The sequence below is a fragment of the Cibotium barometz genome, chromosome 29 (assembly GCF_041138505.1).
Source record: "Cibotium barometz isolate CiBa-2024 chromosome 29, ASM4113850v1, whole genome shotgun sequence".
NCBI classification, from domain to species: domain Eukaryota; kingdom Viridiplantae; phylum Streptophyta; class Polypodiopsida; order Cyatheales; family Cibotiaceae; genus Cibotium; species Cibotium barometz.
The window spans coordinates 36,546,755-36,568,157 of NC_141074.1; the positions used below are offsets into that span (position 1 = coordinate 36,546,755).

At 39.0% G+C, this 21,403-nt stretch overlaps 1 protein-coding gene across 6 annotated transcripts in view; it reads right to left on the reverse strand.

Moving 5' to 3' along the window:
* LOC147622112 (calcium-transporting ATPase 3, endoplasmic reticulum-type-like) overlaps window positions 1–7,187 on the reverse strand; it is an 87,497-nt gene extending 80,310 nt beyond the window's left edge. For all 6 annotated transcript variants that reach the window (XM_086823205.1, XM_086823207.1, XM_086823209.1 and 3 more), the window contains exon 1: window positions 7,006–7,187. In XM_086823205.1, coding sequence (XP_086679331.1) covers window positions 7,006–7,038 — 33 coding nt within the window. In that variant the 5' untranslated portion in view covers window positions 7,039–7,187. The remainder of the gene's footprint in view (window positions 1–7,005) is intronic.
* Window positions 7,188–21,403: the final 14,216 nt, after the last annotated feature.

The following is a 21,403-nucleotide window of genomic DNA, read 5'->3' on the forward strand; positions in this document are numbered from 1 at the left end:
CCAGTTTACCTCGCATTTCTGGAGGACATTATTTGAAAACTTTGGAACTAAGTTGCAGTTGTCTAGTGCATTCTATCCCCAGACAGATGGCCAGACAGAAATTTATAACCAGTTGGCCTTTGATGTCCTCAAGTCATACTGTCATGACCAGCAGTCCAAATGGGAGCACTATCTTCCATTGGTCCAAGCTATCTTGAACGACACTCATTCATCCAGTGTCGGACGGACTCCATATGAAGCAGCCTTTGGTCGCCGTTTTTCTTCTCTCTTGACGAGAATGGTGTCTCCATCTTTAGAGGCTAATAAAACCACGGAAGCATTTTCCGAGATCATTGAGTCAGTCAAGGACCGCTTGACCAAAGCTCAGGAAGCATATAGCAGACAGGCAAATAAATCTAGACGAGATGTCCACTTCAAGAAAGGGGATTGGGTCTATTTGCGTATCATGAAGCAGAGATTGAAACAAGTGGACAAACGTTGTCCCAAGCTTTCATTCCGTAGTTTTGGCCCTTTTCCAATAGTTAAGAAGATAAGTGATGTCTCAATGAAGTTAAAGTTGCCTGCCAATTGGACAATGCATGATGTTTTCCATGTTTCTTGGCTAAAACCATATGTTGGTCCAGAAGTGTTTGATGTTTCAGATGAACAGCAGCCAGACGTGGTAGACGAGGCAGAAGTGATTGAGCCTGAGCAGATCCTTCTTCATCGATGGAAGCATGGTTCCGGTCGACGGATTCGTCAGTTCTATACGAAGTTCTGAGATCGAGGCACCCACGAAGCCGTATGGCTCGACGAGGAGTTCTTCCAGGAGTACCCCCAGTTATTGGCGGAAGCCATGAACCTGCCGCCAAGCTAATCAGGAGGGAACGTCACATGCACTCTGCACTCAGTGCATGGTAACAAGATGGCTCATCATCAGAAGTGCAGCAGTTGTACAGTTTTAGAACCCAATAGGATGATAATTGTCGTACGCCGTGACTCCATTGTACATCCTCAGTCCAGGATAAGTCAGGCACGAGCTACGTAGGTCATTCCTCAGCCTTAGTGGGTCAGTCAGTCAGTCAAGTCCCTTAACCCACTTGGAGAGAATCATTCATGCATGTAGAGTCAGTAGAAGCCTTAGGGTTTGCATCAGAAAGCACTCTGCATCCTGCATAATATGCATTCATATGCCTGTGCATCATTTAGAACATCCCCGAAGCCTTAGGGAATTTACTGGGATTTATCTGGTATTTTTCCCATATTTATTAGTATTTATTTATCATTATTTGCATTATTGGGCATTTATAAATATTAACTTTATTAAATGACCAACCTCCAATTAGTATAAATAGGCTAGCATAGAGCCTCTTTTCCTCATTCAGTCTTCATTGTGCTAAGAGCTCTCCTCTCTCTTGCTTTCAGCCCAAGACTAATCCAGCCCTAGAGCCCATAAGCTTGCTTCTCCAGCCTTGAGAAAACCTAGCTTCATTCAGCCCTGAATTCAGCACTCAGTTCAGGCCCAGATTCAGCATACCCTTCACCCTCAGTTCAACGCCAGAATCAGCCTGCATAGACCTACGTTTTTACACAGCCGTACAGCAGCAGTGCTGCGTTTCTGTTCCAGCCGTACAGCAGCCCTGCAGTTCTCTGATTCTCATGCGTTTCAGTCCACAGCCCTCCCTACACCTCAGCGTTTCTGTCCACAGCAGATTCCAGCCCTGAAGGTTTAGTCTACAGCAGTTTCCAGCCCTAAAACAGTTGTTTGCATCAGTGTCCAGCCTTCTGTGCATCATCCACACATTCAGCAGTCATCTGGTGAAGGTAACTCAGCATTCATATGTGTTTTCAGCATTCTAACAGTGTGTAGAACAGTCCACCTTCTTCTTCTTTGAGCCTCAGGTGTGCAGCCCTTCCTCATGCCCTTGGGAGGAGTGCATAGGCTCGAGATCAAGTCATTGAGGTGTTTTTACAGCAGTGTACAGATTAGCCGCTCTCCGATCCTCCGAGATCTTGCGTTTGGCTTATCTACAGTCCAAAGTCATTCTCTCTAAAGAAATAAAGCAAATACTATCTCGTTATCGGGATAGGGGGCCCTTCAGTGGGTAATTCGGGACCCAATCTGGTGTACAGTTCTCATATCTCTCTCTCTCATCTCTTTAAAGTTTGAAGTAAATGAAATGGATTGCTAAACTCACGAAACTCAGGATACAGAAGACGGTGTGAGCATATTGTGTGACAGGATCTTCCAATACAAAGACTTCCGCTGCATATCACAGTAGAAGACTCTACGAAGCCACTAATGCAAGTCCATATCTGCTTACGATATGCACATATGCCGGTTGAAGATGAGAGGATCTTCTTTGCTGCCTAGGGGATGAAGCACGCGGTGCTTGAAGGCTGATTTGTATGCTCTAGAAAAACCCAAAGGCTTTTAGGCACACATGCTCACTAAATGCTTGATGAACTTCTTGAGAAATAAGATTATTTATGCAAGGGAGTGTGGGGCACCTTATATACTACCATATGCTATTGGTTGGCTGAGATCTACCGTTGTTGGCCTGTTTTAAAAGCCAACGACCTGATATAATTAGGTATTAAGTGCTGTAAATGGTACTAAGTGCAGGCGCCTTTCACACGTGTGAGTCGGCTGCCTTTAATGCTGGCAGACTACTGTTGTAGGGCCTGAAAGGCTACCAACTCAGTATTAGGGGCTGGCCCATGTATCCATGCTTCTAAATGCTTTTACATGCCTTGTTTTATGCAACTAATGGACTGACTTATGCCCTATCCTCACGTGACTTATATGCTTGTTCTTCAAGTGGGTTGAGGGACTAACACCTAAGGCTGAGAGAATGACCTACATAGCTTGTGCCTGACATGTTTCGGACTGGGGCCACAGCATACGACAAATATTCCTAAAAGGGTACTAATGACGTACAATTCTGGTGGAAGAGAGGAGATCAAGACAAGAACAAAAGGCTAACAATTGGTCTCAGTCGTACCAGAAGGAAGTTGGGAATTTTTCCTAAGAGACTTAGGTCAGAGATTGATTGCTTTTATATCTTTATTATGGAAAGACTCCATTACATCATAACTTTGGCCTCATGGTAACTAGGGCCAGTTTTGGTGACGGGAGGAACTTTTGACCGAAAGACATGGAGAAGCAACAAAATTTATTAACTGTTGAACTGATTGGAAACTCAATCTCAATTCAGACCTTGATTTAGGTTCCTGATATTGAGAAAATCTAGTAGTTGGACAATCAGAATAAAATCATTTGAGATTTCATTGTTGACTATTGAGATTTGGTGCTTGTTTTTAGTACTAGATAACGTACAACACAATCAAGTCTTGAGGGTACGGACGATGTTGGGAACTTATCTCATGCACAAAAGCATGTACCTTGTGTATTTACCAACAATGCTTTGAGAGAAAGCTGTCGGCGGACATCATGGTACGATGTTGTAGTCTATGCGAGTGATTGGAGGGTTCGTATGTTAGTATGAGACATGTGACATAGTTGGTATGGGTATTGTTTAGCTTGACTAGGTGAACACAAGATTGTGCGAGTATTGCAGATAGTCAAGGTGGATTTATATTTGCATGATTGTGGTTGTGGAGTGGATGCATGCGCGATGTTTATCACTCCATGACCTCATGCTTTACATGAGACCTGTACTGAGTACCTTGTTTACCCATGGCTCGACGTATGGATGTACTCATACACGAAGCTAATAGGATATTTATTTACTAATTGATCACATCTAAGGTTAATAGAGACAATTGGTGCTGGTGGTGGAGGACACTAGGAAGACTGAGCAAGAACTTTTTCTTTTCCAAGAAAAAGATCCTTCTATTAGTTAATGCAAAACAACCACAAAGGGCTAAATACAACCACAAAGGGCTAGATACAAACTCGCCTCATGTACAGGGTGGGGATCAAATAATCAAAAGAGGGGAAAGAGACACTTCTCCTCCAGCTGGCCGCTCTATGAGGAGAAGGCTATCTCATATAAGAGAGGGGGGGGGGAGGGGGGGGGAGGGGGGGTGGTCAGAATGTGCAGCGGAAGACTAACGCACGTAGGAGACGCATCACCATCGAGCTCCACGAACACCCCCAACGGGCACTGCAGCATCCCTCCACCGTCTCAGAAGACTTCTCCGGTGAAGCCTTCCCTTTGCCCTTGTTGTTATTCCAGCCTTTCGGCTGTTGGCCAGTTAAGGCCTCCGAACCTCCGCTGTGAGGAGGGTTCGTGAATCGTTCCTCCTGGTCCAAGACCATGGACACAAGCTCCTCCCAGGTAATGGTGTTGAGCCTGCCACTAGTAATCAAAGAGGAGTAGAAAGCGGAATACTAAGCAGGCAAGTGGGACAGCAAAGTAATGGCCATATCTTCTGATGATATCTCCTTCCCAGCCTGGAGGGCTTCCTGCTGAAGGACCTGGGCTTGTTAATGTGCTCCCGCATCGTCGACAACTTTGATATTCTGTTTACTTGAACGTTGATTGGATTCGTACTACATGTAATGCTAAGGTTACGCACTGTAATTCTACAAGCAACCTACAACACATTTTGCTGCTAAGAAACATCCATGACAAGTGCCAGCATGTCACATGCGGAAGCTCTGGGAGTCTTCTTTCAGCCCTAAACACCTTCCTGGAAGATGCTGATGCAAAACGCAAGCGGAAGATGGAGAGAAGAAAGAGAGAGAGCTGAGTTTCAGTATATTCATATCGTACAAAAAGGATCACTTGGCAAGCCATAGGCTGCCCCATAAAAGGTGATCTTACTCAAAAAGAGTCCTATTTTACTGATCCTACTCCCTAAAGGAGTGAATGACTGACCAAGAGCCTAGCAAATGCTATTTATAGGCCTTTAAGGAATTATGAGCAGGCCAATGGCCACTTGGTCCCACCACAGTATCTTCCTTGCCAATAATAGCTGCAAAAGCTGTCTTTATCTGTTGCCCCTTCAAGGATTAGCCCAAGGATGAGCATGTCCATGTGCATGCACTTGACATCCCCCTTTGCTAAACTTGATGATGGGATTCCAACCTCTGACCCTGGATAGCTGTCATCATCCCTTTGTCTCATCATGGACTCCCCAACTTGTCATCTTTCCCTTCCAGGCAACCTTTTCACTGAAAAACCCTGCCCGGTCTCCAAATCCACTCCAAACCTGATGTAGATCTATGCACATATTCCACCTTGTCCCTTTCCTTCTTGCCCTGTCCCTGAACACTTTCTTTGGTCTTCTTTTCCTGAGTATTAAGTCTGGCACTCTCACTCCACCCATTGGAGGATCATCCTCCCTTGGAACCATTGCATGAAAGCCTTTCCCAGTATGCCCCAAGTTGCCTGAAAGCCTTTCCTAGAACATGCTGAGGCAAAATGCAAGAAAAAGTTGGAGAGAAGAGAGAGAAATAGTTGAGTTTCAATATATTCATATAGTACAAAAAGGATGTACAACCTGGCAAGCCATAGGCTGCCCCATAAAAGGTGATCTGACTCAAAAGAGTCCTATTCTAATGATCCTACTCCCTAAAGGAGTGAATGAATGACCAAGAGCCTAGCCAATGCTATTCATAGGCCTTTGAAGGAATTATGAGCTGGCCGACAACCACTTGGTCCCACCACAGTATCTTCCCTGCCAATAATAGCTGCAGAAGCTGCTAAATCAAGTCTTAAATCTTGTCTTTATCTATTGCCCCTTCAGGGATTAGCCCAGCGATGAGAATGTCCATGTGCATGCACATGACACAGCATGCTTCACCATTTCAAACCTGGGTTGTGGCTACCTAGATTTTCATATTTGTTGATGCCCAAGGGCTGGTGCTCTTATCACAAGGTTTGATCCCTTGACAAGCTTTTCTCTTTGCATCGTATATTGTCGCCCTATGCTGATCAAAGGTTATCAAAGCAACACAGATGTCAACACTCTGGTTGTCCCTAGCGGTGTTTGTACATGGGCACCTACTCATTTACATACTAATGGAGGTGCATCACGAGGAGGAAGCTCACATTGGCTGCCCAAGGGCTGCCTCATCACACATTATCATGAGAAACACACCCCCCCCCAAACCAAAACACCCTTTGTTTCATTCCTATGGACAATAAACCCCCTGTGCTAGCCAAGATACTCCAGCTCTACCAAGCCACCACAAGCATAATTAGTCTCACCTTTAAAAAATTTTTAGTTTTGTTTTAGGATATACCCTCAATTACATCATGTCTCATGTTTTCACATACACAAGATGTTGCCCGCAAGCTTGGCTTCCCACTACCGACACTAATGCTACCTGGCATCCATTGTCAACACAATTGCTCCGGCTTCGGTCTATCTCTTTGTTGAACATGGCCTATAAAGATCCTAAATTTCTTTGCGATGGCACAAGGGAGAGAGGTTGACCCAAAATCCACAAAAGCAATGCTTCTTAGCATTGACAAAAGCAAGTTAGAGGAGCACGCTTGCCCATCATTGTACATATATCATGATGAGCTAATTGCCTTGGCGTCATCAAAATGTTCTACTACAATATATCTGGAAGAAAGAATACAACAATAAATGCTGGGCTATGCTGCACACATGAGGAGCAAGTACTTCATATCATAGGTGCTGCTCCGGTCATGCCCTGTGGCATAAGGAGCAAGTACTTCTCAAGTTCTCTGAAATCGGGGCATTTTTGAGGTGTTGCAAGGATTGGATCAATATAACTTGGGAAATAGTGAAACAAAATAGAGCCAATGCAGATGTGAACCAATGCAATGTGCCCTCAATTTGATGGCGTAAGAAAGAACCCAACACACACACACACACACAAAATATGGTTAACTAGTGAATTTTCTAAATAGAAAAACAAAACCCATGATCTTCAAATTGCACCGAAACCAGCTTCTTCTTTTTTTAAGAAGTTGTTTTAAGGGGGATCAGAACCATTTAAGGCGTTGTTTAAGGGCGATCAAAACCCAGTAAGCAGGGGGGGTCTAGCTAGGTTTGAAGGAAAAAGGGGGATTTGAGACAAACCTCCTGCACCGATCGAGCGTAGGCGTCCTCCATCTTGGTCTTGTGAATCTTTGCAGTGCTGGTTTTCTAGTTCAGTTGTCCAATTTGGGAAGAAAGACCCTTCTCTCTCTCTCCACTTTTTGTGGAATTAATGTATCACCATGTCACGATGTCCAAATTGGGAAAAAAGACCCTTCTCTCTCTCTCTCCACTTTTTGTGGAATTAATGTATCACCATGTCATGATGTCTTGCATACTTATACATGCATTCCTTATATGGCACAACCCCGTCAAAGGGGATCAATGGATATGAAATCACGTGTTTTCCGTTGTCATTTTTGGTGCGTCGGATCAAAAAAGTAAACTAGGGAAAAAAAGTAGATTTGATCAGCTTTTGCCGTGTCAGATCGGAAAAAAGGTTACTAGAGATGACGATCAACCACCATAATATTCTGGCGTGTCAAGCAAACTAGGGCCTTGCGTGCAATAGGGGACGAGGGTAAACTAAGGAGAGGGTAAACCCAAGAAGTAAACAAGGGAGGAGAGGGTAAACCCATTTATACTAGGATGTGTTAGTAAATAGAGAGGAGAGGGTAAACTAGGAAAAACTAGGGACTAGGGACTTGGGATTGAGCAATGATATTTTATCTATGCATCATTATGAGGACTCATGTTCCTTTCACTCTTGGGTAAATGAATATATAGTGTTTTGTATATGTAGCATTACAAGGACTCATGCACCTACCACTCTTGGGTATGAGATCTACATGTTTTAGAAGTTTGGATTGGCAAACAAAGAGAGTATAGTGGCAGCTCTCCCACTACAGACTCAAGCAATTATTGAAAGAGAAACGATTCTAGGGATAAGAAGTTCACCTGTCAAACCTTGGAATAATAGCCTGGCTTGCGTGATGGCCCAATTGGTCTTCAAGGCACTTGTTTAGTAGTCGGGACACCAAACCAATTCATGGTTGTTTTATAGACATGACTCACCAAGAGTGCTACACATAGGAGGATTTCCATGAGGCCTTAATGGCCAAAACTTCTATGCTTGATTGACAACTAATTGGAGATGAAGAATATGAAAAGAAGTATACTCTTTCTCTAAGAGCAGTGGAAAACTTCTATGCTTGATTGACAACTAATTGGAGATGAAGAATATCAAAAGAAGTATACTCTTTCTCTAAGAGCAGTGGAAAAGGTGTGTATCTTACTATTAGTAATTATGTGCAGGAAAAGTTGAAAGACATTGAATAATATTCTAAGTGATTGTCTTGCAGAGATTCATCTCAATAAGGCATACAAAACCATTACCATTGCTATATATATACCATTTTCACATTGCTCATGCCCATGCCAAGTCCACATGCGCTTGTGCACACATGCACACACACCCAACTCAACCCTACATTATAGTATGCAACTTTTATAACCATACATTGTAGTATGCAACTTCTATAACTTCTTATGCTAGTTACACCTACATGGCACACCATGTGGGTGGGAGGGGGAGGGGAGAAATTTTGCTCCCCTGGCACGAGGTCTTTAAGACCCTTTTGTCAGATGGGATCAATGGTTGCGAAACCATTTTTCGGCATCCCTAATTTCCTTTTTGAAGTTGGGCCTAATATTTTTTTTAAGTGCCATGTCTCAAAAACCAAAAGGTTTTGGTCGGCGAAGCTTGGAATTGTGGATGAGACCTCTAGTTTAAAGAGCTAAGCTATAGCCAATACACTATTACCACCACGTCAACCATTTTTTAAAATTTTAACATATCTTAGTATAATTTACTTAGCTCTAAACTACAATGAGAGCTCACCAATTTACTCCACTGAGAACAAGTAACAGCTCTCCCTCTTGACCACGAGTAACATCCAAAAATTTGCACCTAACTCTTATGTGTGTTGATTTCTCATTTGCATAAGCTGCATACAATCAATGTTGCACAAAATTGAGGATAAAATGGCACACATAATTGCCTTTAAAAATATATAAAACCAAGGACTTATTGCATAGTTCATGGAGTGTAAAAATGAATTCTACATCATACATATAACTTGGAAATTCTATCTTGAGTTGAGACCTTAACACTTACCCTCGTTAATACGAGACAGCCAAGATTTGAGGCGATGATTACCATCCCATACCAAAAACTTTTTGCTTCTCAAATTAGACCACTCATCGGGGAGCTCTTCTTCAAACACAATGTTGATTCTTGCCCACATTGGACCCCACTCTTGTACATATTCATCACTCATTAACTTGAATAAATCCCTCCCCATGCCTTTTCAAACTAACAAGAAATGGTGTAGTGGCATCAATATAGCCGGCTTTATCAAATCTATCCCCACAAGATCAGTCACATCGACTTGTGTCATCCTAATAGCCTCATTCGACAACACCAAATATGACATAATGGAATTATAGCTCTCTCTCTCTCTCTCTCTCTCTCTCTCTCTCTCTCTCACACACACACACACACACACACACACAACATAGAAATTTGACAAGGAGTCTTAAAGAAGGCCAAGTTGCATCTGTGTTCCGAGCCCTTGAGGAATGAGAGTTGCTTGCTCTTTGTCTTCGTCTCTTTAATTATTTGTTGCATTAGTAGCATTTTGTGTTAACTCTAGTGCATAACTTGGTTCCACCATGTCTTCTTGCATTTGAGAAGTGATAGGGATGTTCTCACAAATTGGGACTATTGGTGATTCATCAACCATTGAATGTTGGTTATTGCTTACTTCCATGTCACTTGACAATTTCCTTTTTTGTGACCATAGGTTATATCGTGAGATATACCTGAAACTATGCAATTCACACACAATTAGTAATCACATATAACCCAATCACAAACAACCCAATCACATATAACCCAACTTAAGAGAGTACATAAGATTTTTGACAAGATGAATCATATATAACCTAACTTAAGAGATTACATAAGATTTCTGGCAAGATGAAAAGGATGTCTGACAATCATACAATCTTATCATATGAAAGGTTATTCTATTCTCCTTGCCAATCTCTAATAATGATGCCTACAAAGACATTTCAAGAAATTTGAAGGCATCATCAGTCCTCTTTCCCAGCAATCAATCAAAGGCCTCTTTGTATTAAGCGATGCAAATGGTCAATAATAATCTCCTCCATCCCTCAATGTTGAGATATTTAAGCCCTGCATGCAAATCTTGACTTTGCCCAAGCATTTCAAGAGGGCTCTTTACACGGTCAATTGTCTCCAAATCTCCTCATATGAAGACCTCTCAATCAGTCAACTCAATGTTGTTGCCATCCCAAAGTTTTTAGCAAGTCTTTAGTGTTCGATGAAGATCGGCACCCCAACCCCCTAATTTTCTTGATGAAGTACAAAAAAGGGGCTTTGGGCTACCTCAGAAGCTAGCGCATGGCTTCTGGGGCCCTTTTTTGGGCATACTCTCCTTTGTCTAACACATGGCAACATCAAAAGAACATGATGCATGGACGTTAGAGCCCCATCTTCGGAGTCCTTCCCTTGTAATATCATCAAGTCGAAAAATGGAGAATAGTTGTAGCCAAAACACTTTTTTGGGGCTTAATCTCCTAAGAACGAGAGATGTTTTCACATACTCAATGTTGTCTAGCACATGGCGAAGCTGGACAAGCATGGATGTCACGACCGCATCATGGCACGACACGGCTACATCATGGCTGGATATGCAAAAAAGGGGGCTTTTGTCTTAGCTATAAGAAATCAAATTCTAATTAAATTTTATCATTGAAAAGAAACGCTTCATTTTTTAGGCTTGGGTGCATTTACAAGCAAGACGTGTACTAAGAGAAGAGTTAAAGAAATGTAAAATATCTGAAATCTGTCAGAATTTAGTTTTAGGATAAGGCCTCACCGAATTTCATACATAACTGCATCATGCTAATTTAATGTATTTAATATGATTTTATAGCAACATCATGCTAGTTTAATGTATTTAATATGATTTTATAGTAAGATCGTCCAAGCTAGTCTTGACATTGTGGAATGCTTAGTTAGGGAGGGTACTGTATGCATGGTTGTTTAGTTAGTAAGCAGTTAGTTAGAGAGATCGTGTTAGTTAAACAAATGAGTGGATCTTTAATTCTTGCAATTTATTATAAGTATTTTTACGATCTTTCTTGAATGCAACAATGTGTGAATGATAGCTTATAGTCTAATTTATTCTCTTATTCCAATAGATTCTCTCTTATTCGAGTATAGCCTTTTACAGCATTTTCTCACAGTCTTACTATGCTATGGAAGCTTATGCTGAGTTCTTAGGGTGCACAATAGAGCTATTGAGGGTTCTTTTGAGAGAGGGTAAGCTTATTATCTCAAATCAGTTCCTCGCATAGAAAGCTTGAATGCAGTTGTGAATGAGCACATAAATTTCCCATTTTTAATTAAGCTAGATTGTCATGTGGATGCAGAAGGAAATGAACAATACATGTTGGAATCCTCTCTTTCTTCGCATTTGCATAGTAATGCTCCCCAAAGTTCTAATGTTGTAGGCCCTTCATGTATTGTCTTGGAGTCCTCTTAAGATGATGATAGCAATCCCTCCTCAGTGAATGAAGTAGTGGGAACTCTAGCTCTAAAGAACAAACATGGTGTAGCTTCCATGAAGACTATACAAGGGGAGAGTCCTACTATTTTAGTAGATAACACTAAGAAAGGGAAAGATTATGATTTGCAGAGATACAATACATTCCAAAGCATTGTACTAGTCATTAGCCAATTACCTTCATCAAGCTTTTTATGTAAGCTTGTCAACATTATCGAGCATAGAATGACCATTAGTAAAATACCTAGGCAGTATGATGGAGATGTGTTATTGGAGTTCCCATCAACATTTGGAAGGAATACAAGCATGGATTTAATGGAGCACAAATATGATGGCCAGTCATGGACAAGAGCAAATACAAGTAGACATTTGATGGCACTGTGAGAGTTAGCCAATTCCTAGAAATGTTACAGTGTAGGAGGCTTAGTTGCCCAAATTATCAAAATACTAGCATTCACAATGAATGGAGGGTCATGAAATATCATGTCTTTTCCATTGGGAACAGAGTTTGATAAATCACACAACCTGATATGTTAGAAAAGAAGATCAAATGGAACACAAAGAATTGTGTGAGAAATGGAGAAATGCATTGATAAAAGAGGAGGCAATGTCACAAAGTAGACATATTCGATGGAGAAGTAAGAAAGTGAGGTAATTAGACATTCTTGCCTTGGATAGTTGGTTTAATTGGTGGGAAATCTGTTTCACACATTGGGGAGAATTGATGTCAACGGTACTCTCACTAACTTGTTTGTATGATTACTATGATACTGTTTAAGTTAAGTCTTAATACTTACACATATCAAAATTTTAGGTTGTCTCTTCTATGGAGCAGCTAGCAAACACGCCAAGGACAAATCTTGCAGAGTCTAAACATGGTAGTTGGATGGCAAGACGGTAATAAGAAAAAGATAGCATTGTACGATGCATGCATTTTAGACATGGCCAACTCTCTATTGCAAAGTGCAAAGTAGCATGCATACATGTTGGGAAAGCATGTAGGATCTAGACCTAATCTAGAGACATGCATTTTAGACATGGCCAACTCTCTATTGCAAAGTGCAAAGTAGCATGCATACATGTTGGGAAAGCATGTAGGATCTAGACCTAATCTAGAGACATTGATGGCCATAATTTCTAATAGGAATGTTCCTCATGCAACTAGCTCACCTTGTGCAAGGAGAAGTTGGTGAAACTCCAATGTATTAAAACATTGAAGAATTAAAAGGTGATAGGGAAACTATGTGTCATAAAAGAAGGCCATCTCATGTGGTTAATGTGGAGGATAAAAATTCCCATCGTCCCAAGTATAATTATGAAAATAAAAATAGACAACCAAGACCAAAGAGAATATTTTTTGCAGAGCAAGATACAACACTTGAACATGACACACCAACAGCATAACTCCGTTGTATGTTGGATTATGGAGCATTCCATTCATTGAACACAGTTGGCAATTAGGAGGACACCTTTAAATAGTAAGGTGAAATGCCTAGGGTAGATCATTTAAGGAACAAGGAGGAAAAAATGAAATAAAATCATTCACAATTCTTTTATAGGTGTGCCATGTCCATGTTTCTTTTCAAAGAGAAATTATCCAGGACTGGGGAGCAAGATGACACAATTCATGTGGTGATGCAATGCACTCTTGGCACCCAGATAGCAATATCTCACCCATACCAGTTTTGCCTTCTATTTGGCTCATTTGAGGAGGGAACAAAAGTGACTCAAGAAGAGGAAAACACATTGGTCCGTGCTAGTTTTAGGTTGGCTACTACTACAAATGGTGTAGCTATTGAAATGTCACCGCATCATGAGTTGGAAACATCAAACATCATAGGTGAAGACACAGGGGAAGGTATTAATAGTGCTGCATCAAAGACTCCTATGAGTGAATTTAATAGGATGGGCATGGAATCAATTGGGAGAAGTGGAGTTCGCATGAAATGGCGAACATGCATTTCAAGAGAAGCAGAAATTCTACATTAACGGATCAAGCAGTATTGATTAAAAAGGTTGTTAGTTAATATGAGCATGAGATATCTGAGATAGAAGGAGATGGACTAGATAAGAAGTCTTATGAAGTGCATATGCAGTCTTAACCTTGGTGTACATGTGTAGATTTTCTCGTATGTGGCATGCAAACACATCTACTACATATGCATGCAAGTTTTGGGGCTTCATTAGAATGAAAACATGTTTATGCACTAGCCGAAGCTACCAAATAATAATGTGAGGGAACCTCTCTCCCATCTACGGACCTATCCGTGATATTGCTTTTGGTGGAAAAGAGAAGACCTACTCTTATGACACTTATGCTTGGATAATTTTTTGGCACTTATGATTATATAGTTTTTTGGACAATGTAGAGATGATATTGTGACACTCATAGTTGACTAAATTTTTGGATAACATAAGCCTTGTTGTTATGTTTTTGATTATGTAGATCTATCCACTTGCCACCATTGCTAAGTTCTTTCAATATGCAAAATATATTTTCTTGAAGGGTTCAATGGTATTAAATAGTTGAATAATTTTTGGGATGACATAGTCCTAGTTATTATGTTTTTGATTGTGTGAATATGTTCACTTGCCATTGCCAAGTTTTTCAATATGCAAAAATATATTTGCTTCAAGGGTACCATGGTATTAAATAATGTTTATTTAATTGAGGCATCCTAGTAAAATATTTGGAAGAAAAACATGTAGATGCTCTAAAAAGCTCACGAGCTAAGCTCGCAAAAAATCCCTTGTTGGTATCATGGGTGAGACTACTTAATACTGGCAATTAGTGGTATTGGCATATGTATTTGGAACCATGCTAGTATTATTGATATTGTGGGTGGTAGTTTGGAGTATGAGGACGTAAATTGAACAACTAGAACCAATTTTTGTTAAGAATGTATTTTTGAAGCTAAGAAGATATAATTTTCATGTTCTTGAAAATTTAGGTTTTCATAAAAAATCTAATATTTACAGTAAAATAAAATACTAGCGTATGTGTGACGCATTACGCATTTGGTATGTCCGAATGGTTTATTGCTACCATACATAAATTAATCAAAATCTCTCCAACAAAATCAAATTAACAAAATGTACAAACATAAGAAACGCAAGTCTTAAAACATAGTAGCAAATGCATTGTTTGTTATAGTGTGTACAATTGATTGAAACATAATTTAAAAATGCTCTTCACACTCATTATCGATAAAGCCACTCCTTTTTTGTGCGATGTTGCTCTACATCCCATGTATTATATCTCTTATCTCTGCACATTTGTCTAGCCATATTTTTCACACAACATGATGGTAAGTAGCTACATGGAAACATGATGGTAAGTAGCTACATGGAAACATAAGTGTGACAAGATAATAAGTGCATGTTCTTTTAGACTATTTAAAGTAAGCAAAACTACTATTAATATATTGTTACTCATGATGTGAAGGCCTCAATGTCACTATCAATATGCAGAACACAAACAAGCACAATATGCAAATCCAAAAAAAAACACATGATCCCAAAAAAGGATATGTTAACAATGTGCAAAACACCATAAGTGTATGTGAGTATGGTGAAGGTGTATCTCACTAGTCTAAAGGACTTGCAATGAGCCTTTTCTTGAAGTCTGTGGTGGCTCCCACATCTACATTACTCTCTTCAATACTCTTATTATTGGAAGCTTGTATCAGAGAGACAACCGCATCCAAAATATAGGCAAATGAGTCAAAGGAGTAATGTGGCCATTTAGAGGCCTATGATGGCTCTCGTTTCTAGGGGTTCCACTATTATTTTTCTCACATCTATGCTTAGTTAGCTCATTTCATCCCAAAGCTCCTCGTTTGTGGTAGATTTGAATAAGTCTTGCCTTCTTAAAGCACTCTCTATTGAGTGTTAGTCGTTTGCTAGGGTGATTAAAGGTTGGGTGGGTCTGAGAAGGTATGATTTGATGCACTACAACTGAGTAGATTGTTGCTCCTAATAATCCGAATGAAGTTCATAATCCGAATGAAGTTCACATCAATACACACGTCTGAATGGATTTAGACACGGGTGTTTTGGTCAAGCTATAAAAATAATTTATTTAATTGTTTTAGTTTAAGTTTTTTGGTTTGTAAAACTTTTTTATTTTCTTTTTTCTCACTTTTGTAGTATGTGGGCTAATTCTTGTAGGCTCACATATGTGTGATCTGTCTATAGGCTCATTTTTGGTGGACTCATGCTCTCTTTGTATAAAATAAGCTCATGCACATCTAGTGAGCTAGACTCACATCGCGCCTACAAGGCTCGCATCTTCTTAGCTCACATTTATAGGCTCATGCCTATGAGAGGCCTATTAGATAACGTCTTATGGGCTCCTGCCTCTTTTGGAGTCATGGCTCACATCACTCACATATTTTTCTTATGAAATAAGCTCACCAATGTTGATTTTTATGAAATAGGTCTACTTGGGCATGGATTCCAAGTAGTACATAGCGCTTCGAGCCTATGATAGGATTGGCGATTGGGAAATAACTATACTGAATGCTCTAATAATTACAAAGGATAGGATTGGGCAATAATAATACTTAATGCTCTAATAATTACAAAGGATAAGAAATTTCCTTAGAATTTGTTATTAGTATAGATTGTATGACAAGAAAATCTTTATAGAACATGAGTAGGTGTGCCTTTTACAACTTGTCAAGGTAATTTTAATTAGATTGTATGACAAGAAAATCTTTATAGAACATGAGTAGGTGTGCCTTTTACAACTTGTCAAGGTAATTTTAATTAGCTTTTACAATAGTAGTTTTTGTACTATCTCTAATACAAGTCTACTTGGCACAGATAACAACTTGAGAATGCATGAAATTAAACTACCAGAGTACTCAAGGCTATCATGAATAGGTTGTGAAGATGATGGTCCAGTAGTCTTATGGACCTTTGGTATGTAATGTGTCCAAACATCATGTGATTGAACAAATTGATGCTTGTCAAATATGTCTTGAGACTATTTATAATAAACATGGTGGGCCTCCCTCCATTACGCTTCACAAAAAGAAATTGTAAAGTGTGCAACTTTACACAAAAAAATAATTCATAATAACACACATTGTATATAAACAAGTATTATAACATTCCTTTTCTTGCCTAATGCATATTCATATAAAGTACAAATCTATAAAAAACTTAGGTGTAAAGCCTAGGAAAATTTATCCTATGTAGAGATAGCTCTATTTTGGAGGATAAGCATTGAGATAGCTCTACTTTGGATAAGTGCATGCATAGAGCTCCTATATGCACAATGCATGCATATTGCACTCTTATGCATCAAGAGCTCCAATGCATGAGTAAAGAAGAGTTATGTTATACAGTAGGACTGGCCATGCATAGGGCACACACTCTAGCATAATAAAAGAAATAAAAACATTCCCTAATTATGTGCAAAAGTATTGACAAGCTAATTCAAGCCATGTAAGCTGAGGATTAGGACCGGCCATGCATAGAGCACACTCTGGCATAATGAAAGAAATGGCATCCCCTAATTATGTGCAAAAATGTTGACAAGCTAATTCAAGACATGTAAGCTAAGGATTATTAATGTCAATCACTCTCCAAGGCATGAGGATAATTTGTATGGGAGCTTATTTTGCATGATTACCTAACCACCTCAAGGTCCTATAATGAAAAACACACACACATTGGATTTGTTAAATCTTACTAGAAAGAGGGCATAAAAGGACTAGCCATCCACTATTCGTAAGGCTCGCTACTGTAATAATCATCTTATGCTTGATCCTCACTTAATTTATTCCATGATGGCATCCCTTCTCAGATCTGTAAGCTTTCACCACTTGGAAAGTCCAACATAACGAAATCCATGATGGAATCACTCCTCAAATCTACAAGCTTTCACCACTTGGAAAGTCCAGCATAACAAAATCCAATGCCCATCTCACCTTCTTCCCCACCTTTATGCATTCCTTTGTTATGGCCATAGTTGTCATTTATCTTTGTTGGGGCCACAATGGATAGGAAGAACTTATGTATCTTTGCATAGCTATCATTCTTCTTGCCCATACCAAAATCACACCCCATCTTAATGTAGTCCCTCACCAAGCAACCATAAGCAATGAGCTAGTGAAGTGTCTAGTGAAGGTGGGAAACATTAATAAACATAATGTCTGACGAAGGTGGGAAGCATAAGTAAACATAATGTTACACCACCTTTACCAAAGATGCAATGTCTACATAAGTCATTGCATTAAGGAATTTCCCACCTTTACCAAGGATGTAATGTCTACATAAGTCATTGCACAATAAGGAATTTACAAAAAAAAAAATCAATGCAATTGATACATTAAAGACTTAATTAAACCAATATGACATTTCTAGTTTAGAAAATATACCATCGTCTCTCCCATGGATACCTTGTGGGGGGGGATACCTTCTCCAAGATGTGATAATGATGAAGAGTCATTCACATCTTCTATAAATACACATGATAATTAAATATAGTATTATTAACCACTTGATATCTCCTCTTTAATACTTGGTATCTCCTCTTTAGACACTTGGTATCTTCTCTTTAGACACTAAATCAATTATTTCATGTTTGGTTAGTAATGGAGTACCTTCTATTCTTATTTTCTTTGATGATTGCTTTACCACTCTTGCCCCTCTTGGCTTTTCATAAGTTAACACCAATGTGTTGCTCTCTTGTGAACCTATCCCTGGGTAAAGCCTATCCACCAAGGGTGATTGTCCAACTCCCATTAGGAGGGACCATGAATACCCTTGGTATACATGCAAGACAAAGGGTTCTTTCTAGCCCATGCATTGCTTTGCATCTCCAAAATCCTTTTATTTTTTATAAAGTAAATGAGGTACTTTTCATGATATATTTATGTCACAAGTCAAAGAAAAATATCATAAACAATAGCAATGGGTGGTTTATACACACCTATACACCACTCTAGTAGCAGTTTGTTCAATTTCAACACGTAGCTTTACATTTGATTCTTCCCCTTACTAGCAGCTTGTTCAATTTTAGCATGTGGCTTTACAATCGATTCTTCCCCTCGTGCAGCCTTTGACTCCGTTTTGCTATCTTTTTTCATTCACAATGTAGAAAAAACACATGCTTTCTCCCCAAAAAATTTTTGTCATCTAAATTATGTGTGAGAGCTTATAATCCTCGGTGAACTAACATTAGAAACTACTTCGCATACATTTTCTAAAATGGCAGTGGAGTGCCTCTCTATCTTGTTAGGAACACCCCCTGGTAAAAGTCATCTTCACAAGATCCACACAAAGAATAGTAAATAAGCAACTATGTATCCCTTTTTATAAATAAACGACAAGTCATCTTTACTTGGCATGAATAGATGACAATAATAAAAGTCATAGAAATAATGCACAACCTTGGTATTCCACGTCCTCCTTAGGCATGTGGTACATGTTCTGCATCATAAGATTCTCCTTTCTGTTATAATAAGCGGAGCCAAGGCAATTCATTTCAGCTTATCCAAAGTCACAATGGTGTCTTTACCATTATACTCTACGATGCAATTATCCTTGTTTTCCACACATCTCCTAGTTGAGGGTCAAGGTAATTCAAGACCTAAAATCAAATTGACTTGTTCAATAGATTTCAAAGGCACACATAAATAATCTTGAATACACCATTATATTATTTAATACTCCCCAATACTCATACTATTTAACACTTAAATCCAAAAATTATGTTCATATTTTAAGAGATTAGCTTTTCCATATGATCCATTGTTTCTCCTTTTTGGATATGATCTTTGATAGTCTTTTCAATAGTAGGTATTTCATCTATGGCCACTTTATGCCTTAGATTGTCCTTGATCTGATATTCTTCTTTAGATATGATCTTTGGCAATATTTTTAGGAGTAGGTCTTTCATCTGTGGACGCTTTATGGCTTACATTGTCCATGATCTTCTTCACCTTGGCATTGTATTCAGCTTGGTTACGAGACAAGAAACATAAAAGATAGAAAACCTTTCAAACTTTTGGACATTTGTCAGGACATTTGTCAAACACAAGAAATAAGTTCTAATGTGACAAGATTACTCATGCATTCAAATTTAAACACAATACATAAGTTGTAATAATGTGACAAGATTATTCACACATTCATTTTTTGCAAGCCAACTAGGAGAGTTAGTTTGCTTCTCTTCCTAGGATCAATGATTGTACACGAACATCCATGCCATTGTCCTATGATTACCCTCCTAGACATTAAACATCTTATTCAACAAGAATTGAAGCTAAATATTAGCTACTAGTTCTCACTCAAACTCATCATTTACCTCGCTCCATAATGGTGTTTATGTAGATCTCATATCCTATCTCATTTGCATGTATACTGATGCAATGAATGCCCAAATCAAGGGCATTGATGGGGATCCACAATCTTGCACTTTTTGATAACATCACCTCCACTTGTTGCCAATTGGAGATGAATATCACTAACCTTGTGATCTCTTGCCTTTCCTCCACCTTCCCTAACATCCACTTCTACTAGGACAAGAGAACTTGGCCCTACATCATAACACCCTTCCCAACAAAGGATGCATCATGTCATGTGCACTCCCCTCATTGAGGGGGGTTTCACTAGTCTTTCACTAGACCTTGTTGCCAAATTCTTCCTTCATCTGCTTGATTTTGTATTGGCAGATCCTCAATTTGTGTGTCTTGAGATTGGATGTGCATTCATTATTTTTTTCTTGTCCAATGGTGGTGGCCATTTTTGTTATATTTTCCTTCTCCTCTAACAAGGTTGCATGCATGGAATGTTGTTAATTATGTGCTACATGGATGTTTGTTGTTTTGAGCCTCTGGATTTCTTGTCATGTTGCCTTGGCCTTTCTCTCTTGCTCTTCCACTTGCTTCCTCGATCCTTTTAATGAAGTCTCTGGTTCAAATTAACTAGATTTTTTTGTACTTATGGTGGGTGGAGGGGCTTTGGAATTTTGTTTATTACACTGTGGGGCAATAATGTGAGCCCGTGTTACGCTATGTGCCCAAGAAGGTTGAGTTGTCAGTGTTTACAATGCTATTGTGTGCAAGACATGGTGAGGGGGAAAAAAGGCCTAGGAAACCCTAAAGCTAAACACAACATTGCCTTTAGCTTTAAGAATTATTGGGACCTTTTTTGCCTTCAGAGGCCAAGAAATTATGAGAAAAATAGAAGAAACACCATGGAAGCGTGGAGGGATTCCTCAGTGGAACTCCATAAAAAGAGTCTAAGAAATCATGAGAAAAATAGAAGAAACATCATGGAAGCTTGGAAAGATACCTCAGTGGAACTCTACAAAAACCCCATTGGGATCACATAGGAGGAGCATGGGGAGCTTAAGAAAAAAAAGAATTGTAAAAAATGTAAGCCCTAATTTCTATCCAAATGAAATGAAATTATAAAATAAAATTACACCAGAAGCAACTCTTGATAGTCTCTGAGCATTCAGTTAATATTTTTTGAACTAATAGAAATCTGACTGTCATTAAGTGTAAATTTTGCCAGTAAAAATTTATTCTTTACCATAATGGATATGATTTGATATTATGAATTTAAACCTTGCACATTCTTTGTCATAACAGATATGATTTGTAATACTAGTAGATGGTTGCTAAAATATATATATTGTAAAAAATATTGATATCGAGGATACAATATTATTGACACTTTAAAAACATATATATTAGTATACTAAATAATATTAACAATTTTGTTTATTATACTAAATAATAAATAGTATTTACAATTTGGCTTATTATACTAAATACTAAATAGTGTATTATACTAGTGATAAATATTAGTTTGAGCATATGAAT